Source organism: Littorina saxatilis, linkage group LG2 (assembly GCF_037325665.1).
Source record: "Littorina saxatilis isolate snail1 linkage group LG2, US_GU_Lsax_2.0, whole genome shotgun sequence".
Taxonomy (NCBI): Eukaryota; Metazoa; Mollusca; class Gastropoda; order Littorinimorpha; family Littorinidae; genus Littorina; species Littorina saxatilis.
In genome coordinates, this window is record NC_090246.1 from 82,565,724 (window position 1) to 82,591,317 (window position 25,594).

General features: G+C 41.4%; 1 protein-coding gene and 1 long non-coding RNA gene across 3 annotated transcripts in view; one reads left to right on the forward strand and one right to left on the reverse strand.

Annotated features, from left to right (window-relative positions):
* LOC138959910 (triple functional domain protein-like) overlaps positions 1-25,594 on the reverse strand; it is a 243,912-nt gene that overhangs the window by 195,798 nt on the left and 22,520 nt on the right. For both annotated transcript variants that reach the window (XM_070331585.1, XM_070331586.1), the window contains exons 15-20: positions 19,539-19,730; positions 17,771-17,940; positions 14,219-14,245; positions 6,937-6,995; positions 3,275-3,390; positions 2,519-2,686 (exon numbers count right to left, since the gene is read on the reverse strand). In XM_070331585.1, coding sequence (XP_070187686.1) covers positions 2,519-2,686; positions 3,275-3,390; positions 6,937-6,995; positions 14,219-14,245; positions 17,771-17,940; positions 19,539-19,730 — 732 coding nt within the window. The remainder of the gene's footprint in view (positions 1-2,518; positions 2,687-3,274; positions 3,391-6,936; positions 6,996-14,218; positions 14,246-17,770; positions 17,941-19,538; positions 19,731-25,594) is intronic.
* LOC138959914 (uncharacterized) overlaps positions 1-25,594 on the forward strand; it is a 194,090-nt gene that overhangs the window by 138,990 nt on the left and 29,506 nt on the right. The gene's annotated exons all lie outside the window — the stretch shown is intronic.

Here is a 25,594-nt window from a genome sequence, read left to right on the forward strand (position 1 = left end):
CTATCACATGAACACAGTAAACATCAATCTCTTCCTCTTTCTTTTCTCTCAACTCAACCACTTCCTGCCTTCTTTTCTTCTTTCTCAACAAACACATATGACAAAGACCGCTGCTGCAGCCTAAAGATATTTTTCAGACAGGCGTGATAACCAACCAACATTAATACAACTTAATCCCATGACTTACACTGTGAATCCAAATTCAAACTTGCACTACTAATCCAAATTTGAATCCAAATTCAACCTTTCACTGTGACTCCAAATTCAAACTTACACTGTGAATCCAAATTCAAACGTTCCAGAAAATATGGTAAACTTTCCAGACGTGGTATCAGTATGGCACAAAAGAAAAGACACCTTGCCGTGGAGCGAAGCATTAAACATATGAGCAAGGGACCACATAAGGGCAAAGGGAGCAGAGAGTATTGTTGTATCAAGCTGACACTGTTTCCATGTCAACATACAGGCTGACCCCACGTCCATGTGAAAACCAAATGTCCTCCTATTGAACGACACTGACAGGCCGGAAATCAGGGATCAGATGGGACGGTCCCGTATCATGTCACGTTCACAAAATCTAAACATCATCATCAAACTCTGAGCCTTGAAAAACGCACAGAAGATGGCACAGTGCAAAGAGTGCGAAAAGGCAAGATGTGTCCCGTCTTGGTCAACACAAAGCTGTGGAGGTTACAGGGGAATCTGCCCCCCCCCCCCCCCCCCCCCCCCTCTTTTAACACCTTCAAAAATCTGAGACACGACAGTATAATCAGAACATGTGAAAAATCAAGGTCTTCAAAAGAGGAAAGTCTTAAATTGGGGGGTGTTAAAAGGGAGGTTCCACTGTACAGTGAAAAGGTTTCGGAAAGGCATGATGACTGTGTCCTGTCTTGTCACTTCTGTTGTGGAGGTTACCGTCTCTCGTATCACACTAGTCAACTTCACCCATCACCAGCTTTTTGCCTTAGATAGTCAAAAATGTACTGAGTTGTTCTGTTGTGTTTTCTTTTTGCTTGTCAGTTGTTATTGTCCGATTTCTAATGAGTTAGACAAGAGATTACATTTCTTCACATTGTACAGTCATTTATTTTCAAACACAACTTTCAAATGCCGAGATGAACGAATGAGGGTAGGCAGTCTATAATCCAGGGGTTGCTCATACTGCCTGTCAAATCAGGCATGGGAATTTCAAAATAGAAAAAAACTCTGAAAATAGGCCAAGGTCCAGGGGCCGCCTGGGCCTCGGCGGGGTAGAGGGGCAGAGCCCTGGTGGTGGTGGGGGGGGACCAGGGGAGCAAAGCTCCCCGGAAGGAAAACGAATTTTAGCATTTACGACCAATGTTTTAATAGTTCTTATGTAAGCAAATAATGGATTGCCGCGGACAATTTTTTATTTTCGCTGAAACGTAATTTCCTTTTTGCGGACAATTCCCATGCCTGCAAATACACTGTCTTTCTGAGTGCAGTGTCCATCTTTGTCAAAGATTGAATCATCTCTTACCATGCAAGCATATCTTATCATTTTCAAAGAGTGAAAAGTGATGAAGTTAAACCTGATGCTCTATTATCTCGAGCTTTCTCCAGAAAGGGAGGTAACTCATATAATGAAAACCATGTTAGCAGGAATTGGATTTATGGTGACACTCTGAGTAGGTAGCACATGTCTTCAAATGCTTTTGAGGTAAAATCATATTTGAACTTTGTCAGGGGAGAAAACCCCCAAAAGATTGTTTTGGACCCTTTCTTTAAATTTTTCCCTTAAATCATGGTTCTTTGATAGTGATATAGTGATGGAACTTGGAACTAATTTAAAGGGGCTCTGCTAATACCCTGGGCGAGGCGAGGTCCTGACTGCTAATCACTACAAATATTTGTCTTCACTTTTGTAGGTACAAAAACATATACCAACCACATTTCACACCATGCAAAACAAAACTTCAGTCAAAAACTAACATTAGACAACATTGTTTTTCTAACAGAGCTGCACCCTCATGGAACACACTGACGGATGTTGTAAAACATGCACCAAAATATCAACACTTTTAAGAATCTGCTCTACAAAAAAAACATTATTATTGAGTCACTGTATAAGTATGATGATTGGCATGGAGAAAACGATTCTGAACATGCAATTTTTTAACTGACTTTTTCCAGTCCCTACTACTACTGTAACCGAGGGCTCAAAGCACACGAATTACCTTTGTGGCAAAGCTAGTCAAACAGGATTGATATTTTAGAGCTAATTTTTTAACCCTACAAAAACTGCCACGAGTCTGCAACGGTTCCCAAGAGCATACAAGGAGACAGCAGCAGCCAGACCCCGTCACAAACACAACTCTGCAATTGACAGGTGTCTAGCCGACGGTGTAGATGAAACGTTGAGCTACTATAAATAGCCCACGCTCTTCGCCGGCAGACAACACTGCAGAGTCTGCTGTGACGGGTGACGCAGTAGTCTCCCTGTCACACTACTACTATTACAAACGAAGAAAGGAAGAGAGACACAAGCAATACTAACACAGACCTGGCACAGCTCCTGGCCGCGCTGCAGCACCTCGAAGGTGCAGTTCTGCATGTGCAGCACGCTGTCGTTGTGCATCTGCAGCAGCTGCTCCGCCTTGGCTCCGTCGTTCACCATCTCCATGTGCTGCAGCTCCTCTGCCCACAGCTCTAGCTGCGACGACACCTGCAAGGTACACTCACATTATTAATATATTGGTTTCAGGGTGAAGATTTCAGATAGTTCAGTAAATTTCTCTCTTTCTCTGTACTAGCTGTAAGACAGGACCTTATTGACCTAACACTATCATCCGCGAGAAAAATAGTTCTGAGTTCTCTCTCCTCTCTTTCTCTCTTCACACAACATGAGTGAGAGGGAACTGAAAATACGACTATTCAAGTCTGAAGAGACACGGCACAGACACACAACAATTTATAGAGAGAAAGATAGAGAGAAAGAGAGAGAGAGGGAGAGAGGGGGAGAGAGAGAGAGAGAGAGAGAGAGAGAGAGAGAGAGAGAGAGAGAGAGAGAGAGAGAGAGAGAGAGAGAGTGAAAGAGAGAAAGAAAGAGAGAGAGAAACATACAAAAACCAACACACACCATCATCAGCAAAGTACCTACAGTAATGCGTAATACAGAATGCAGGAACAAAACGTAAACTTAAAAATAAAACATAATTCTTGCTCATGTATCAAGGCATGTTAGATCTCAGCGGTACACTGTTAAACTGCAAGAAACATCTGTCAAATCTGTGTTCCAGTCAACAATACCCACCTCCATGGCATCCCGCTCAAATATCCGGAGCTGGAGACAGAGGTCCAGCTTCATCTTGCGTGCTGCCCACAGTTCTTCCAGCTGACTGCGACTCTCGTTGAGTTGCGTCAACACACCTGTAACAGTAGCACAGGTAACATGTGAAAAGTCATGATCTGCTATAGTGGGGTACATCAAGTAAATTCTATACAGCGGAGACCTTATCTTTTAAGACCCCCCATTTAAGACCCCCCCCCCCCCCCCTTGTTTTTTTCAGATTTTACTCTGCATATAATTTTCCCATTTTAACAGACGGGTTCCATTGTACATTTGTAACACAGGCAATTTCTCAAAATGACGTTTAGAACAACTGCAGACTGTGACAGGTGAAAAAGCTGCACAATCAGGGTGAACGAGTACAGTGAGCGCTAACAACCTGTCATAAACAATTATCAGGGTGCTTAACGGTTCTCCAACTCATAAGCACACTCTCAAACCAAAGACTTCAAAAAGCATTGATTCAACTGGGTAACAGAAAGCCACAATCTACTATATAATACTGGTAGGTTTTTCGGTGGTTTTTCGATTCCTGTGACCAAACCGCGCGGATTTGTGCCTTCTCCTTCGGTTGCTATGCCAACGTGACCCAGGAAATCGATTCCGCTAGGTCCCGACTTCCAATTTTGTCCACGAACAAAGTTTGAAGAGGTTTGTCTCGCAAATTTGAGCAGACAACAGTGAACTTTGACCTGAACTTTGACATCGCGGCGAAAGAGATCTGTGATTGGTTCTTCTTCTAAACACTACATTAAACACTACGCGACCGCACCTCAGACGAACCTAGCTGTGTGTTTTATTTCTCTACCCCAGACGAACCTAAAATAATAAGAAGATAGATAGATCTGTTTATCTGTTAATGGAACTCCAAAATATTCCATAGATTTGTTTACTTAATTTTTAAAAGATAAGTTCGAAACATTATCACCTGATAAGTCGCCGTATAACCTTATAGGTTCCAGCGACTAAATATTTTCCCCCAGTTCAACCATAGACATGTACGTCATCATGATCTCCCCTTAATTTGACCGTTATTTTGGCTGTCTTAGTGAAATGGTAAGATATATCTCTATGTTTTTTACATGTAAGTGTTCGGAAAAAATACAGTTATAGCAGCTATGTACAAAAATAAGCAGCATATGCTCTTTTCGCCAAAGTAAAGTCCTTTTTTCTTCTGGTTTCTTATATGTGTCACAGCACACCGCAAGCTTTTAGGCGAATAGCAAGTGAGTGGTATATATATATCATCAATTTTATAGTAGATAACGGTGTAAATTACTTACCATGTTCATGTCCGTTATACGTTTTCCATATTCCATATGTGTCATTTAATTGTGTATTGCTTGATGCCATGTATGTATGTGTGTGTGTGTGTACATGACTTTAAATAAATAAGCATGGATGGATGTGTGCACTCGATTGTGTGTGTGAACCATGTATATATTTTCTGTTGTCAATTACATATGTTATACTATGCGTTTGAATCATTAAGTATTTTAGACGTCATACTTTTTTTCGTATCTTCACGATGGCTTTTTACCCGTTTAAATTTTAATGCTTCCAACTTTCAAAGCGCTGCACGGCTGGGAAGAGATGCGCACTTTTATCACTGTTGTTCATGTAGACGTAATCATGGATTCATGCAAACGTCATACCTGCTGTATTTTATTTTGTTTGTTTGTATAGTCGCGTGCGGTCGCGCAGTCTTTTTGGTCAGTTCCGATTACCTCCCATTGATGCGAAAACCTATATGACTGTTTTTTGTTATTTTTCTCTCTGTTAATTCACCAGTGGCTATGTAACATGTGTTATACCTTATAGGTTCCAGCGACTAAATATTTTCCCCCGGTGCAACCATAGACATGTACGTCATCATGATCTCCCCTTAATTTGACCGTTATTTTGGCTGTCTTAGTGAAATGGTAAGATATATCTCTATGTTTTTTACATGTAAGTGTTCGGAAAAAATACAGTTATAGCAGTTATGTACAAAAATAAGCAGCATATGCTCTTTTCGCCAAAGTAAAGTCCTTTTTTCTTCTGGTTTCTTATATGTGTCACAGCACACCGCAAGCTTTTAGGCGAATAGCAAGTGAGTGGTATATATATATATCATCAATTTTATAGTAGGTAACGGTGTAAATTACTTGCCATGTTCATGTCCATTATACGTTTTCCATATTCCATATGTGTCATTTAATTGTGTGTTGCTTGATGCCATGTATGTATGTGTGTGTGTACATGACTTTAAATAAGCATGGATGGATGTGTGTACTCGATTGTGTGTGTGAACCATGTATATATTTTCTGTTGACAATGTTGTCAATTACATATGTTATACTATGCGTTTGAATCATTAAGTATTTTAGACGTCATACTTTTTTTCGTATCTTCACGATGGCTTTTTACCCGTTTAAATTTTAATGCTTCCAACTTTCAAAGCGCTGCACGGCTGGGAAGAGATGCGCACTTTTATCACTGTTGTTCATGTAGACGTAATCATGGATTCATGCAAACGTCATACCTGCTGTATTTTATTTTGTTTGTTTGTATAGTCGCGTGCGGTCGCGCAGTCTTTTTGGTCAGTTCCGATTACCTCCCATTGATGCGAAAACCTATATGACTGTTTTTTGTTATTTTTCTCTCTGTTAATTCACCAGTGGCTATGTAACATGTGTTACAGAATTGCACCGGTGTAAGGGTTAACATTTTATTTTTCACCAAGAGAATATAATTCATTATATGCGGGATAATGTGCGGGGGGGGGGGGGGGGGGGAGGGGTGCAAACAACATTTTCACAAGCACATAACCAACAAAATGACATCGCATGCGCAGCACACAAAGTGCGTAGCACGGGTACCACTAGTGGTAGCTATATACTCATACTGATAAGGTTGAAATTTAGATTATAATTAGGCCAACAATATCACAATTGTAGCTATACACTGATAAGGTTTAAATTTAGATTATAATTAGGCCAACAATATCACAGTTGTAGCTACTCACTGATAAGGTTAAAATTAAAACTAACTGCAAACAATAAATCAGTTTTATTTATTTATTTATTTATTTGGTGTTTAACGTCGTTTCAATAAATCAGTTGGGCATCAACTAAAAAATACTGCACAGTTAGAATCATCATATCAATAAAAGCATACCAATAAACAAAACTTCACTTTGTCTGATAGGCCCAAAGTAGCCTGAGTGAAATCCAAGGAATAAGAACACTACTACTAGTACTCAGTCACTGAGTACTACACATGATACAGACGAACGCTGAGGATTTTCAAAATAAGAATGACTATAATTGATGCCTGTTGCACTGACATCTAACATTTTCAGTACATTGCTATCCTTCCTACAGCACATTGCAAATCAGGAAGTCGCTCTGGATTTTATCTGAAAATTCAGGAATTCCTGATTTCCTACACTAACTTTCATCCTTGCATGAGGTCACACACACACACACACACACACACACACACACACACACACACACACACACACACACACACATACACACACACACACACAGACACACAGACACCACAGACACACACCTACACCACAGACACACAAACAAACACAGCACAGACATCATAGACACACACAGCAACAGTCCTACCTTCTATGTGATTGTAGTCGCCACTGGGGCCTGACTTCTCCGACTCCATAGACACAGCCCTGCGCAAAAAGCAGACACACTTTCTGTAACATCGTTCGGCAGGAGGCTGCACAGCAGCCACGCACACAACACACACCATCCCCATCTTCAGTGACAACACCATCAGCAGAAGCAGCACTTTTCGAATACGACACACCGAGCGGTGACAGAAAAACGCAATTCTGTGGTAACGCAGCCAAGCGTTGTGGTATCGGCGCCGAAGTCTCCAGAAGAAAGATTCCAGTGGATCTTCCCAGTACACATATTCAATCTCATCATCATCCTGTGCACAAGCTTCGCTCATTGTTCTTTTCCTGGGACGGTCAAGTTATCGTTCCACCAGTGCCATGTTTGGGGTCACTCTGCATGCAGTACACGCAGAGTGAGTTGATGTCCAGTAGTTTCCATGCTTGCATACGTATATAACTGCAGTTTTACCTTCAAGTTACACACAGAGTGAGTAAACTTCCAGTCATTTCTAATGCTTGCTGAAGTACATAACCGCACTTTTACCAGTGGCCTTGATTAACATCCTTTTAGTTACCCACTGAGAGAATAATACTCTGTTTCTGTACCATTCGTGCACAAGTATGTCACATTTTGATATCATACCCACGATCTAGGGAGCTGACATCTCATATCCCTTCATTCCTGTTCTCTGCAATCATGAAATTCTACACAAACTTCAACTTGGTAAGAACTCGTTTATGTGTTGAAGTATGTCACATTTTGTTATCATACCCAGGGGTAAGCAGCTCAGACATTACATGCTCACAGAATGCATGCAGATCCATGCACACAAATTCAACGAAACCGTGCCGATCACAGAAGCAGTCAGGCAGGTGTGGACTCAACACAAACTTTCTACACTGCTAAAAATGAAACACAAAACACTGCAGATCAATAAACATCACATATTCCATTTCAGTAATGTATCTTGTCTTTCCTTGTAGTGGTAGCAACTGCCCAGCCACAACAGATTTGTTTGATCACAGCATGAAAATGATCTAATCATGTGGGACTGAGGCTATTCATTCATGCTCTTTGATTCACTGTACATTCATGGTGTTTGTGTGAAAATTCAAATTCACTGAATGAGACTTTTGTCAATGACTGGCAGTACACAAACAGCAACAAGGGGGGCACAACTCAAGGAAAGGAGAAAGCAAACACCAGACGACAACACAGTAAATATGTCACTTCTGCGATTGAGCGAGTCAATCTGTCAATGTCACAGAACCCGCAAACATGTCTTAATCTAAATGCACACACTAAAAATCCCCGTGACAGGCGCAAAACAGAACTGACTTCACGAAAACGCACTGGGAAAAGGCCGTAAACTCCTTCTTGCTTTGAATTCCCCATGATAAGTGCTCCGACTGACAGAGAGGAGAAAAAGGAAAAAAAGAAAAATGAAAGTCTGTGTCGAGACACACATGCAGTGCTCATGCTATTCTCATCCTTGGTCTAAGAATCAATAGCGGTCCACAGCGGCAATTAGCCTAAGGATTAGGACTAATCACCACCCACAAACAGCAAGTCTGACCTACATCGGGGAAAGCAAACTGGCCAAGTGCAGGTGTAAAAGCGTGCCCTTCTTTTTTTCACAACACAGGTACTCCTTGTCCTTAACTTATTCAATACAGACACACATGGCTGACCATAATTCCCACTCCTTTCTATGGCCACACATTATCAACACTGTACTGAACTCCAAACACTGCTGTATAACTTTCTCTCTAACTTCAGTGAGTAAAATGTGTAGGTGTAGTCAGCCCCTCACTACCTCTACTCCTTTCTTCTTTCTTTTTAATTTCCCCTTTTGACGTTCCCTGTACACATGCATAACAAGGTGCATGAAGAGTTTGCACAGCATGTCTGTAGGGCGGAGTGAATGAGAGGGGAGGGAGGGAGGGTATCAAACTCATTGCACCCACTCTGTGCACTGACCGTGTGTACAAACACTTCACGCTGCATTGCCTTACATTCTACTGTAGATCTGGAATTCATCTTATCTGTGACAGATTGTCTTGTTACCATATTCTTGAGATGATCTGAACCCCATTATCTAATCATCTGTTGCACAAAACATTCTACTGTAGAACTGAAACTCATTATCTTATCTGTGACAAATTATCCTGTATATTCTTGAGATAATCTGAACCCCACGATCTAATTAGCTTAGACGTTGTTTTGTAATAATCCATCACATAATTTTCTCCAAAAAACCCTAAATATTGTCTATACATTTGTCACTGAGAGCAAAAATGCCAAGAGACGTATCTTTCAAAACTGATTCTAAATGTATGCAGATGGATGCAAATTATAGCAGACTATCAGCTAGGCACATCTTCACAAACTACAAAAGACGGTGTGCCACTTTACAAATACAGAAGCATTTTCCTGGTTTATTCAGGGTGGGTTGAGCTGTGAAGAGTGTGTGCTGTTATTGTGTATTCTTTAATACTTTGAAATCAAATATTGGTTACAGATATTTACAGACAAAGTCTTCTGCAAACATCACACTTAATAAAAAGATTAAAAAAAAGTATCAGCAAACAATACTGCACTATTCCTTCTACAAACAGCACAAGGCAATCACAGGGAGTTTCGTGTTCGGCAATCTAACATGACATTTATTTGTCCTCTCAGACTCTATTGCACTGGGGTACAGTGAACTTTCCGGTCTACAAAGCTGCCCTAGTTGATACAGCGGAACCCCCCCCTTTTAAGACCCCCTATTTAAGACTTCCTCCTGTTTAAGATTTTCATTTTTTCGATTTTCTCTTCATAACCTCTGTAAATCTACCTCCAGTTTAAGACTCCCTCCTTTTCAAGACCTGATTTTCTCCGATTTCTGTAGGTCTTATTAAGAGAGGTTCCATTGTACTGTGTTTAAACAAAACACCGGGCGACTACGCCATCAAAAAGAGTGACCCCACACCACACCTAACACCCCAGTCGCCTACACTAGTATTACAGCCATGATAGATGTGGGGTCAGTGAGGCGTGTAATACACTTCACTCCAAGTGTCCTCAACTATTTGTCCTTGTCATAACGCGTCACGCCTGCTTGGCTATAGGCACGTAACCACTCCGATGTTTTAAAAATTTTTTTTTAAAAAGATCCCATAGCTTATACTAGTCTTATCGGCACAATGTGTCAGCACAGGTGAAGTATTAGGTCACTGATCTGACCTGGCTTTTACAGCTGCACAAGACTCCACAGTGGAACCCCACTCTTAAGACCCCCAATTTAAGACTTTCCCACTTTTAAGACCTAACCTTTCTCAGTTCTTCTGTTCATAACCTCTGTAAATTTACCTCCATTTTAAGACTCCCTCCTTCTTGACTTAAGACTTGATTTTCTAAGATTCTTCAAGGTCTTAAAAGGGGGATAATACGCTGTACGAGGAATATATTCAACTATTCTGACCTGCAGCTATTCAGGTGTTGGATTCTGTGGTATCTAACAAGGTAGACACTATTTCCATAGATCAGACCACCGCGGAAACTGCTTTTTGTCAACACAGAGAAAATTGAGTTCTCAATGTGTGTAAATTACACATTTAAAAGGCAAAATAGCCCACTAAATAACAGAATGGCTGCCTGAATGACGGGGTACCAAAATAGGAGCATACATGTAAATGTCCACGTAAAAACGTCTGAGTCGATACAAGGGAGCTGTGGCCCACAAAGACAAAGAAGACACAGAAGAAGAACGGATAAGGTTTTACTGAGTAGAAACGAAGCAAGGTGAATCAACAGAGAAGGATTGTGTCTTTAAGTTCTCTCTACTCGCCACTCCCAAGCGGTCTCGCTCTTTGAAGACGGTTTTCCTCCAGTACACATTGATAGATTTCAACAAGCACGGGCAGAATTAAACTCCACTGTGGCTTGTCCAAAGAGAACGCTGCAAGAAAGGGCTATCACAAAATCGCTTACATGTTAAGTGGTTTCAATTGCCAGTGCTTTTCCACTGAGCCCAAAAGAGTTGATCTACCCCATTGTGCAGTCAAACCTGTTTGGCTTCTTTAGAGAAGGTGGCTGTTTTGAAAACATGTGTGTGTGTGTGTTGTAATACAGAAATAAGCAAATCATTTAAATATGTTAGGAGACTGTAACTGTGAATACGTCTCAGATATTTTTATTACATCACTCCACAGCAACTTGTAAAAGGTTTTTTTCTGATGACAACTTTACCTAAACAACGAATTATGGATTCAGTTTTAGCTTTATTGAATTATTCCCCCAATTGTATAGAGGTTAAAACAAGGTGTTTATGATTCAGATATTACATTGAAATGCCTCTAGTATTTTTAGCACAGAATGAAAGTTGCACACCTACTCTTTTCAATTTTCAAATGCCTTTCAGAGTTTCCAATGCAGTGAAGTAGAATTTACTTAATAAAAAACAATATTACTTGTGGGGGAAAAAAACAAACTGCATTCTTTGTAATTCAATCATATACCCTATTCCTTAACCAGCTTTTTCAGAATTATCTCACAGAGATTAAACGCATTCTTTGAGAGACATTCTTTGAGAGTTTAAGTGTCGGTGAAGGACTAATACAGACACCAATTTTCATAAGCAAACATAACATTAACTAAACGTAATCCAATACAAAATCTTCATGAAGTAAATTATACAGCACTTGAATACAGTACTAAACTTACAGTAAAGATATTAGGAATAACCAACCAAGAGCGCCCTCAAAAATATAATATATTGCATTGATAGTCTAGAAACAAAGACCAGGTCAAAAGACGCCCTCAAGCAGAAGTATACAGCAAGGAAAGCAGTAGTGTAGACAAAAGAAGTATTTAAGCTACACAGCAGGTAAGCAGCAGGTTAAAGTCTGCTGAAGCAATCCCTGTGAACGTGGAACTAGAGGTGACTGTGTTATGGTTGATTGAACAGGGAGACAAGGGTGGAACTCCCCTTCCTCTGCAGTCTACAATTAACTGTCCACATCGCACAGAATAGTACCCTCCTATTCCTGTTACGCTGTCAGTACTACATGGGTGGATAGACCGATAGACCGATAGACAGACAGACAGACAGACAGACAGACAGACAGACAGACAGACAGACACACACACACACACACTCTAACAGGGAATAAGACAGACATCTCGGTAACTCTAGCCGTCTTGCACTCAAATCAAAGAGACAACGCTTAACTGAGTGAAATTCTTTTCCTTGGCATTATCTCATTGTTGCTTGCTTGTCCCTCCAATCTAAAGCCCTCTGGGCCCTTGTACCAATGAATGTTTCATATTTTTCTATGATTAAACGTTTCAGTAACTAACCTTTCTTGTTTTAGAACTCTTAACAAAAGAAACAGTAATGGCTAAGTGTGTTGTACCATGGATTCACTCAGACAGACAGACAGACAGACAGACAGACAGACAGACAGACAGACAGACAGACAGACAGACAGACAGACGGAGGCAGACACACAGTAATGTCTTAGTCTTACTGAGGTCATAAACCCGAACCTTGCGTAAAAAGCAAACATCACTGGGCACTGCAGGGGAATATGTTGAGCAAGAAATACGAATCAAGGTTAATGACTCTACCGTCAAACAGCAAGACACCAAAACCTGTATTACTCAGTGTCCCTGGATTCAGCCACTATTCTGACTGACAGCTTAGCTCTCATGCTACAGTTCTCGTATAATTTAGAAAACCTCAGTGTCTATTTAGCCAAATAAAAGTCAGAAGGAACATTTCCTGAGCTATCTCTGTATTAAATCTTGGGGAATTCCTGTGAAAAGTGTGAATGAAATTCATGGTAAATATTTAACCTTACCAAAAATTGTTTCACAGAAAAATGAGTGTCTGGGTGAGAAAGTAAGAAGACAGATATAAATATGTACAGAAGTAAAAAAAAATCTCTCAACTTGTCACCAATTATATCTCAAGTACATTTTTTACGATGCTGGTCTCACTTCCGTGTCCTGAAATTTACACAAAGTCATTGTTGCTGTTAGAATTTTGTTCTTGCTGTTGCAAAAGATCAAGAAACAGAGGAAGCCCCAAACGAGACCAGCATGGTAGAAAATAACATGTACACACAACTCACTTCTAGCGCCTGTTAGTAAACTGCGGGAAAATGAAGCTGTTAGGCTGTAGCAGCAAAACGCATGCAAACGTATCATACAAAATCTGTACATTATTAGTTTATCACCCAACTACAGAGTTACAAATGGGAAGATAGCAGTCACCACTGATGGAATGTGTGTCTCTCATTCTCTTTATTGACAAATCTCACAATGATGCAAGTCCATTTAAAATTACAGTATACCCAATTCTTCAAAGATTAGGAATCCAACATAAAGTGCAAATATGCCTACATGTATCTTTCACTGACAATAATTCTTCAGTGAATTTTTGATGGCAGGGAAAAAAGGCAGAAGCATTATTTTTTAAAGATATGTAAACATTACTGAGTAATTTTATTAGGTGCCTGTCTTTAAGCATTCTTGCTGAAGGGGAGTAACCCTGCTGTAACTGTTGCCTCTCCATAATTATAAATGTTTATTATTTTTTATTCTTTCCCTTTTCTTGAGAGACATTTGGCTTCACATATTACTTTTAAGTTTCAAAAAAAGGTCTGTAGGTCAAGAACAAGAAATATGTTCTGACAGAAAAGTAATGTTAAAGGGTTGTGCTTCCCTCATATGAATTGCATAATTTGCTCTTTATCTTTGTTCATGGATGTATTGCAAGCAATCTTGAGTTTCCAAGATCTGAACAGAAGTGTGTGTTTATTTCTACAGAGGTCAGGAGGGCTTGGTTACTCACACCTCAGGCAACTCTTAAATCTTGAATTGTCCACTTACATTACAATATTATTAGAACACAGTTTAAAAGGACAACTGTTTCACCTTTTACAATACCTACATTTTTATCCCTCCGAGGTACTCTCGCAATGCTGTTATTTTGTTGTTAATAAGGGAAATACACAGGGTAAATTGGCACAAGCGGGTGAGAGCATTTGCACAACCCCCAAATTGTGCTGATAAAACTCATACGTGTGGAACCAACCTGGGAAACAATATGCCCACACACAGCATGCAACGGCTCTGTAAACACACACACAACTCACAATAAGGTCACCCAATTTACCAAAAAAGAACAGAAAAAAGAAAAGAAAATGTAAATAAAAACAAAGAAGTGAAAGAAAGACAAGCAAAACGTACAAAAAATTTGAATTCAAAACCAAAATGCACTCACTTTGAATAACGACGCTTTTTCACATATCTAAACAAATAGACATGGCAAGGGTTGACAACATGAAAGGTCCAGGCATAGCTATTAGAACATGTAGGGCAAAATTAAACAAAATGAAGCCAAACAAATGCAAACAATTAAAACATGAAAATAGCATCATGCATATTATCCTAGCAATTACACTACTGAAGCAGGCAAGTGCCAGAATCAGTGCTTTTTCAGGGCTGGGCACAGGGTAGAATGGAACCCCCATTTAAAGACCTCCAAAACCCTCAGAAATTAAGTCTTACCTGTGGATACATTTGCAGAGGTTATGAACAGAAAATCTTAAAAAAAGGTTACGGTCTTAAAAATTGGGAAGAATTAAATCGGAGGGTCTAAAAAGGGAGGTTCCACTGTAACTGCTTGTCTCAGAACCTAGATAACTTATCACAGGAACAATCACTCAAGGGTGGAATGAGTCCATCAGCAGTGTTGCAAAATACGACATGTTCTCAACCCTGCTTTGTGACCACTTGTAACCATACACAAACACAAGCAGTCAACAATAAATAAAAAAAATGTTAAATGACAGATACAATTGCTATTTAATTGTCAATGGGATGAAACATTCATTCTTCTCCCTTAACAGTTATGTCAACCATCATAGATCTCAGCCCCGCGTGTTTACATGGGATAAGAACATCTCTCCCCTAAACACATACCAATTAGCAACAACCTGGCTACTTTCTGGGCAGAGTGGAAATTGTTAAAATATTTTATTTTTGTTGTCGTGTGTTATTGTTGCTGATTTAATTTTGCAGATTTACAGTGTCACCTACAAAATGAATTCAACAATAATTCTGACTGTGATGTGGGAACGCAGTCAGACAGCTGAGTATTGGTAAATGTCCAAGTGGAAGGATACTCTTGTCACATGTAAAAGACTGGACAGATCCATGATGGTGTACACCCTCGCTTACATGAGAAGGAATGCATATCTTTAACATGTTTCCTTAATATGATTCATCATTTGCTCAGTACATGCAGAAGATATCTCTCTCTTTTGGTGTCTGTTTAATCTGTGATTCTTATCCCTCCAATTCCTTAAATGCTCGTAACAGTACTCATGTAAACAATACATCTTCCTCTCTTTTTTAGCTGTTGACCAAACAAATTTACTCACAGTACACAGTTACATTTTCAACTTACCAGCTCACACCGAAGAGATATTGCACAAACAACAATCATTTTTCCCTGGTAATAAATCTCTTCCTTCTCTCTTTTTCTTTCTTTCTTTATTTGGTGTTTAACGTCGTTTTCAACCGTTCAAGGTTATATCGCGACGGCTTCCTTCTCTCAATCTGTCTCATAACTAGCCCACTTAGTCAACTATCGTTTGACTTTATGTACGTGATGGCTGACACTTAAGGAATCGTATACGTATGCTTGGAATTCGGTCTGACTAGTTATATCGAACAGGACGTAAACTCAAACCTGTGGTACTTTCCCAGTTAAATCTGTGCTAGTCAGCTGATTTCCTCCAGAAATTGTTCAAATGCCAATCACACATGAAGCGATCATAAAAATGTGACTTTGAAGTAACTGTGCCATCTGTCTATGACCACATTCATCTTGTGTAGTATGCATACCACAGACATGTTAAGTACAATGTACCTACTCACTTTGTTTCAGTTTGCTAAGTCTCATCATCCTACACATTCATGCTCTTGGTATTTCCAGTTACAAATTTAATTTTGCAGTTTTCTTCCTCTTTCTGTTTTATTTTCCCTATTCACCCTGGGGGAGTAAGAGAATGAAATGTATTTCAAAATAGTATAAAGATCTCTTTTAACATTTAGTCAAGTTATCACTGATGATCTGATTCCAGGTTTTCAGTGTTGATCTTTCAGTTTTAGGCCGACAGACTGACATGTTTTGATATCGCTTGACGCAACTTATTGAACTTTCACGTAGAAAAAAAATAGAAAAACAAGTAAAGAGTAAGTTTCAATAACAGCTCAAGAAGCAAATCAGTAATATTAAAATAAAAATTAGGAAGAGAGGGGAAAATGAAAACTTAAGGCCATGTCAGACGCACAACACAAAACAGTGTTTTCTTTCAAAACAAACACAAAACGTGTGTTTCCCAGGTGACATCCCCCACAACGCGTTTCGGAAAACACTGTTTCGTGTTTTCGCATCGTGTTTTGGGTTTTACAGCATGCTCTAAAATCTCAAAACACGTTTTGGTAGTCAGCCAATGAACGCGGACGATCAACTCACGTGACTCGGTTTCCGGCACCACGAAGAGAGAAAAAAAATGGCCGACCCAGAGGCGGTACCGATTCAGGGTAGTACTGGAGCCCTGAATCCTTACTAGAGCTATATGGAGCCTGTAACGTTTGACAAGAGGCAATAATATCAGTGGGCGCTGCCGGCCGTATTCTGTACAAACCCGAACAAGCGCGGTAGTTGTACGGGTCAAGCTGACACTGTCTGTATCAGTGGGCGCTGCCAGCCCCGAACACAGCGCGGTTGTTGGACGTGTCAAGCTGACACTGTCTGTATCAGTGGGCGCTGCCAGCCCCGAACACAGCGCGGTTGTTGGACGTGTCAAGCTGACACTGTCTGTATCAGTGGGCGCTGCCAGCCCCGAACACAGCGCGGTTGTTGGACGTGTCAAGCTGACACTGTCTGTATCAGTGGGCGCTGCCAGCCCGAACACAGCGCGGTTGTTGGACGTGTCAAGCTGACACTGTCTGTATCAGTGGGCGCTGCCAGCCCCGAACACAGCGCGGTTGTTGGACGTGTCAAGCTGACACTGACCGATATTTCTGTGAAAACACGAAGCGCGCTAGTCTGTGTGTTTCGCGTGTGACACCCCCGCTTTAAAAACATGTGTTTTACCAACGTTTTGAGTTGGAGTTTTTGTCGAAAACATTGTTTTGTGTTGCCCGTCTGTCATCGCCTTAAGACACACAACACTGACTACATATTTTCACTACTATTTGACACTGGGAGCAATAGCACAGTCAAACAAGATGCACCAGGTTTGCAAAATAAAATCAAATGAGTCATGCACACACAAACGCCACAACTTTCCACCTAATCCGCCCCAGAGCTGGGAACCCCTGTTTTGCACTTGGAACATTCTCAAAGACACTTGGCGTATTTTCAGAAAAATGAGTGTACTCCACTCAGCATTCGAACGTCAAAAATACTGGATCGGTTTCGAGATGCGCTTGTGAAGAAAAGTAGTCCAGGAATTTTGTTGATCGTATTTTTGTTCCACCATCCATACTGATCGTATTTTAGACAATCAAGCGTACAAAATACGGCAAAATCGTATGGGTTCCCAGGTCTGCCACCCCCAAATCTTCCACTTCATTTCCTGAAACAATAACTCCACATTCCTCATACAGCCCGGAAGCCTACCGGAGTTGTTTCATCAAGGCCTGTCCCTCGCCCAAAGTGTTAATGGCAGCCTCCAGTGTGGTTTGTCACTGCAGGGACATTACCCCTGGCTCCACCCCCCAACCCCAACACACACACACACACTATCTCTCCCCCTACCTGAGTTGTTCGAGCAAGGCCTGCCCTTCGCCCACAGTGTTTATGGCAGCCTCGAGCGTTGTCTGTCGCTGCTGGTTGAACTGGGCCAGGAGCTGCTCGGCCCCCTCCACTGTGTCTGCGATGTCCGAGCTCTGCAGCTCTCCATGAAGGTCCTCCAGCCAGTTGGTCAGCTGGTCAACAGACAAGGTCAACTTGGATCATACAGTGGAACCCGACTGACTGGTCAGTTTTTACGTCATCTTGGGACCAATTGGCCTATCTTGGGACAGAAAGTGGAACCCCCCTTTAAAGACACCAATTTAAGACTCCCTCCATTTAAGATTTTCGATTCATAACCTCTGTAAATTTACCCCCATTTGTGTCACTGTGTTGGTTAATGTTTTGACTTAATCGAGACGGAGAGTATCTACAAACCACTGTGTGCTTTTGAGAATAAGCGTGTCCACTGACTTGTGTGTAAAAGGTGACAGTCAAATTCAGGACATCACAACATTCGGTTGATTTACGCGTTGACTTAAATCTACATAAAATATCTGACAACGGCTCTGTGCTTTTGAGAATAAACACACTGACTGACCTCATGTCTGACCTGTTTACCCCTAAAACATTGCATGTGTATTTTCTGGGAGCAAAATGAGGCAAATGTGTAGTTTTGTAATTGAATGTGTAGAATTTCTCGTCGACCTATCACAACAAGAACAATGATTGCTACTTTTTACCACATGTATTGATGTAGTTTGCATTTATTCAGCTGTGGAGATCGGCAGATTCGCATCAGCAATGATGTGACAGCTCATGGCCTCCGCCTTGGTGACAGACCTTTCAAAAGTCTTTTTTGCCTTGTCCTCTGCCTCCTTGTCGGCACCCTTTTTCACAAAGCCATCCATTTTCTTTTGTTTCGGTTTGCCTTTCGCTTGAGTCACTTCGTCCATTTCCTTGTGGGATTTACAATTCACATGACGGGTACAATCAAACTTTCCACAGTGACTGACAGAAAAATGGGAATTGCAGACAGTGCAATGAGCATGATGTTTTCCTTTCCGCGAAAAGACAAGGCATGGGTAGTCCTGATGATATTTTGGCAGAAAGACTTGGTTCGGCGCATTGCTGGTCTTTTTCTTTTTGGTCGGTGGCCTTTCGGAGTAATTTTCTTCACAGTTCTCATCTTCACTTTCGTGTGCTCTGCGTTAGCCATTGTGTCGAAACGCCCGCGTGGTTTGGCAGTAACGCGTTCAGTTGTGCCCGGCATTCGCTTGGAGAAGCCTATTCGGCATTAACAAGCTACAACGCAACGCCCGCGGGCGCTTTACGCGCTGCACGCAGCAAACGACTGCTGGCCGAAAACATGGATTGGAAAATGGAGATGAAGAAAATTACGGATTATAATATGCGTAGCCGAAACAATACCGTTTGCGTAGAAAACAACAGACTTGCGTAGTTGCGTAGTATATTATTCAAATTCGTAGTTTACTACGCTCAATGTGTAGTGTAAACAGGTCTGTCATGTACATGAGTGTGAAAGGTGACAAGCCAAATTCAGGACATCACGACATTGGGTTGATTTACGCAATGGTTTAAGTCGACATATAATATCTGAAAACTGCTCTGCGCTTTTGAGAATAAACATATGAACTGACCTCATGTACATGCGTGTAAAAGGTGACAAGTCAAATTCAAGACATCACGACGTTGATTTACGCAATGGTTTAAGTCGACATAAAATATCTGAAAACTGTTCTGCGCTATTGACAATAAAAATTCCACTGACCTCATGTACATGTGTGTAGAAGGCGACGGTCATGTTGAGGATAGCTCGCCGTCTCTCCAGTGCGGACAGGAAGTTGTGCATACGCTGTTCCAGCTCGTGGGCCTCCCCGTAGATCTCCTTGGGGTCGCATTCTCCCGTCTGGGCCAGCTCGTCAGCCGCCGCAAGCAGCTTGTCCGCATTGGTGATGGTGTTCTGCAAGTATCATAGAAAATAAGAGATAAGACATGGGAGAGACGTCCTAGAACCGCTGCAGAAAATGATCTGAAGATCTCATCGGAACAATGGTTATGGAAACGAGATAACAATGAAAGTGTACTCACCAGAAACAAACACCAACACGAAGAAAGAAAAAGAGGCGAAGCCATCAAGGCTCACGTAAGAAATCGACAAACAGTAACACAAACTCAATCACTCCGTCACACATACACACACACACACACACACACACACACACACACACACACACACAGAGAAAGAGCATAGGTGAAACTGTGCAAGAAAGCGAGACACTAGATCTAGATCTGTCTGTCTGCATGTAGCCTACTTACAGGACACACACACACACATACACACACACACACACACACACACACACACACACACACAGAAAGAGCATAGGTGAAACTGTGCAAGAAAGCGAGACACTAGATCTAGATCTGTCTGTCTGCATGTAGCCTACTTACAGGACACGACTGCCAACTAGTCTCGGCGCGCTCAAAATAATAATGACCGAGACTTTCAGTACTTCCTTCGCGTGACGTCTAACCCTCTTACGTCATAATGTGACGTCAATGTAATGTGACGTCTTCAAATGTTAGAGTTTCTACCACAGACATACACACACACGCACGCACAAACACACACACACACACACGCACAACCGCACAGACAGACAAAGTTATGATCGCATAGGCTACACTTACGTGAGCCAACAATAGTTTTGAGGAAGGTCTTCTTCAGCCAACAAATATCATAAAATAGAGAAAGAGTTGACAGAGAGAGAGAATGAAGAAAATCAGAATTAGAAGTGGACAGACAGTCAGACCTGGGAACACCTGTTTGCACTTGGAGTATTCTCAAACAAACTTGGTGTATTTCCAGAAAAATTAGCGTACTCCACACAGCATTTGAACATCCATGATTTAAACACGGTTCACATGCGCCTGTCGCACTGTTTATTAAGTTTACCAAAACATTTAAAACAAATGTTTCTTTCAATGTTTTCTGACAAAAACTGTAAACATGTGTCAAAGTATTGGATCGGCTTCAGGATGCGCTTGTGAAGAAAAGTAGTCTAGGAATTTTTCTCGTCGTATTTTTTTTTCCACTGACCGTACTGATCGTATTCTAGACAATCATGCGTACAAAATACGGCGAAATCGTATGGGTTCCCAGGTCTGGACAGTACTTAACGTTCAACTAAACTATTCCAAAAAAAACCTAAGGACAGAACGCCTCGCTGTAGATTTTTTGGGGGTGGCATTCTCCCCTCTGTGCCAGCTTGTCTGACACTGCCAGAAACTTGTGCACATCCGTAAGGTCCTCAAAATTCCAGGGAAATACAAATACAGCAGTCCCTCTCATGAACGGACACCCTTGGGCCATAGCAAAACTGTCCGTACATTGCAGGTGTCTGGTCACGGGAGGGGTGACCACACCACCCCCTCCCCCATACACTCACACAGAGACACACAAACAACAGGATTGAGTCTATGCTAATCACTTCTTGTGGCTACTAAACAATAACAATAATTAAACTAATACTTCTTTAAACGTTCTGTAAAAATGATTTGTATGAAAAGTGTTGAAAAGAAGAGATAAAATAAATCCTCAAGGCAGTGAACACACTCACCATGCACTGACATACGAAAGCAGCCACACAAACACAGCACAGAGGAGCGTGTGCAGATGCTTTGCAAGAATAAGCTTGAAAACCAGTTTGAATAAATAGCAGCAGATAGAGCTGCATGTCATAATCATATAATTTATTTTCTTCTTGTCTGGCTTTATTGACTGCATGCCGATCATGTGGCATGGCAGTGACTTTTCACTCTTCAGTCGGAAATACACTGTACATAACACAGCTCCCACTCTCCCTCACTAATGCCTATACCCCAAGCCGTGACAACCGATGCTTGGAAATTGTGTGGAAGAGTACACCTCTCTATTTCTCTCCAATGCTCTTCCTGCTGACATGCAGTGACACCGGACACCCCACAGAGTTTAGCCAGCTACCCCTCCACCACCCCCCCTCCCTCTCTCTCACTCCCTCCAGCCATGTACTGTTTGGGGCTGTGGCCAGAGAGGCCAGATGCACTGTTCACTCAGCAAAACCAGTTGACTGTGTCGTAACTTAGCGTTCACAGATTAGGCAACCGACTCACTGGTCAAGGCTGAGGGGAAACAAGAGTATCTTGTCAATGAAAGAGGTTACACACAGACACACGATGCTGAGAACTGTGGCCGGTTTTTCACTCTCTTTCGCTCAGGACCTTCATCGACTGTGGTTTCTGTTGTTTACGTCCAACAGACAAGAATAAAGAGCACAGTGCAGTTTCATGTTGGCATCTTCGCATGTACTCCACTCCTGACCAAAACTACCCCCCCCTCCTGATGGGTACACGTGCACTCAAGTTATCAGTGACTGTCATCACGCCATTGAGGCTGTGATCTTTGTACCAAGAGTCGGACTGCTCTGTTATCGATTGTGTTGTGGTAAAAATTTGACGATGGTCTGTCCGTACATTGCAGGTATGACCTGCTGTTGGGACCGAAAATGAGTGTCCGCGTCCACGTTTTGCAGGTGTCCGTTTAAGGGGGGGCAAATATAAAAAAAAAACACTCCGTGCCGAGCAAATGTGTCCGTACATGTCAGGTGTCCGCTCACGCCGGGGCCGTACATTGCAGGGACTGCTGTAGTTTCATTTGCTCAGTTTTTTACATCCTTAAAACCAAAGCTTTAACAATTGCTGGGACGTATGTGTATTGTGAAAACTGACACTCCCTCCCTCCCCCTATGATAAAGTACATGGGTGCAACCTGGAAAATTCCAAAAACCGGCAAAAGTTGGGGTCCAGCTTTTTTAGTATTTAAAATGCCAAAAAAAACTTCTCCTGGAACAAAAACATCGGCAGCCGATGAAACCAAAAACCGGCATGTAGCCGGCAGAGTTGCACCCATGTAAAGTAACACAAAAAAGAATGAAGGGTTCAACTTCAAGCATTCTTAAACATTTAAAAAAAAACACACACCTCAAACTCATGGTGATATACATGTATCTTCAGCAAATTCAAAATGAAACTATGTTCTTATCATGTAATCATAATTACTGTACTCAAGCTTGGCTGCAATGTAATACGATATGTCTTTCTCTTCAGAGTTCTTTCATGTTCTGAGGGCTGTTTGATACAAATCTGTCCAAACCGACTGGGCGCAGCATTAGCAAAAACAATTCATAAACAAAACACAGATGTGAAACACTTGCTACACTTTCACAACTTTGTTTTAGGAGTGAACTTCCTGCACCACCACTCTTTTCCCTTCAGTTTAAAATGCTGCAAGACGAGGGATTCATGCAACCCATCAAGAAAACTACTTCATCTAGTGTATGCTAAACTGTGTGTTGTGATGAAGTCTGTGTCTGTCTGTGTTTGTCTGTCTGTCTGTCTGTCTGTCTGTCTGCTTGCTTGCCTGCCTGCCTATACCTGTCAGTGTTTGTCTATCTGTCTGTCTGTCTGTCTGTCTGTCTGGCTGTCTGTCTGTCTGTCTGTCCTACCATGTGACTTTTTCATGCCTCTTGTACATATTTCTTCTTCAAAATGTCTAGATACATTCAGACAAGACTTATACTTAAGGCCTCAACAACTCAAAAAAGCCTTCCAAGAAAATATCTGGAAAGACCTCAAATATTGGCAACAAGCAGCCGAGATCAGTGCGGGTAAAAGCAACATATTTCAGTTTCTCACTGTATGTAGCCTACTAGTCATCCGGAAGTTAAAAGACACATTAAACTGCCATCAGATAGGTAAAAATAGGCTGGTCAAGCCGATCAGAAGTGGGTATTTCTCAGAACCTCTTGAGGGCAGACATTTAAGTGAACACTTGATGACCAAAGGCCACACAAATACCACAGACCAATCCAGTGACTGGGACCACAAGAGGTGCAAGTGATTGGTTGACATGCAAGAAGCTCTCTCTTATATTCCACTTCAACTTAATTACTGGTGACATCTCATTACATTTACAGCCTATCTGAACTGAAAAACCAAACATTCAAACCTTCTGTGAATACTCTGAGTAAAAATTGTCAAACTGAAGGCGAGTGAAGCAGTAAATCGATCTTTGAATAAGAGGTTTCTTCTCTGGTCAAAACTGAAGAAATACATGCCCTGCTCTCTTAAGCATCCCAACCCACCCCCCCTCCCTCCCCTAACCCCACCCCCCCCCCCCCCCCAACAACAAAACACTTCCAATGCTGCCATATGTAGTTACTGTGTCAGGAAATCGATTTTTGTTAAGACAGCTTTAGTTAACGAAAGGTCAGACTCCCCCAAAATAGTACAATAAAAACAATTTGCACAAAATTCAACAGAATAACGCAAACATGAAAACCAAGATTAAAGCAACAATAATCAATATGGCATTTAAACCAACCCTAAACCATGAAATCTTTGTGCACAGCATCAGTAAAATACAAAGAAATGCACCCTCTCAGCTCACTCAGTACATAGTGACCGGTAATGTACAACTCAACTGAGAACAGAACAATGATGGAATTGTAACAGGAGTCAAGAAAGAAAAAAAAAACACAACTCAACACTTGTTACTTACTCTCACTGTCACAACATGTCAGCACTGTCACTGGCAAACAGAACCAATGCCATTTCTATCTCGGACTTCCATTTCATCACAATCACTCTGAAAGACACATCTTCTTTTTTCTTTTAAATAAGTAAAAGTAAGTTATCACCGCGAGATTTCAGATGCGCAGCATTTACATTTTACAGAACCAAGCTGATGTGAGTTGTAGTCCCACTCCCAGTGCTCAGGACATATTTCTACGACAAGTGCACATGGCAGCAAAGTCCCATTCACAACCACGCAGCACTTACACAAGTGTGCGTTTGTCCCTTCTCAGTTTCCACAGAGTTGCACTAAAGGAACTGTTAGGAAAAAGGCAAGCAGCAAAAACTGAGGCAGATAAGCTAAGGGGAAGGAGTGGGGGTGTGGGGGGGGGGGGGGAGAGAACAGGGAGTGCTGTATGCACAGCCAGTGAAAGAAGGAACATGGGGAAGGAGCTAGATATAAACAAGAAGGGGAGGGGGGGCTCAGGACAAGGAAAAGAGAGGAAGGGGATCTGTCAACGTTAAGGTCAAACCAACCTGACCTTCAAAAAGATTTTTTGGTTGCAACTGCAAGTCAAGATGTTATTGGTTATATATTACACCCCTGCTCATTAAAACTGTAAGAGGACACAAAGATGAAGAAAAAACAGTTGAGAGCCATTGGAAGTCGCACGGGTTGCAAGTGCGGCATTAAATATCACACCTTAGTGCAATACAACTTAACCACATGTGGGGGAGGGAAAAGTGAGAGAAAAAAACACACACAGAAACCTCACACCAGAAAAAAAGAGGTTGTTTCCCTCTGTGGTTTGGGGAGTTGGGAATAGGTGGTGAAAGCAATTTATTTTCACTTTGAACAGCTTGTTGATTTCAAGTTCATGCCAGATAATGTCATGCATTAATTTCACACAAAACAAGGATAAATATAAAAGTTTTGCCAAATCATAATCTGTACAAAAAAGTAAAACAAATTTCACACAGCTTTTTTTGTTTGTTAAAAGGTTCTGATGACAAAACACAATCAAGAGTGTTGCATTGTCACATGCTATGTCAATGTGTACTGATCAACATTCTATCGTGCTGCTAGTCGGAAGAAAAGTGTGTCAAGTGCATAACTAAAACATGTGACTTGTGAGCAAGAAAAGCAATGGTGTCACAAGGAAACAAAGCACAACAGAAGACAAAAAATAAGTTTCTGTAGCAGGAACCAGT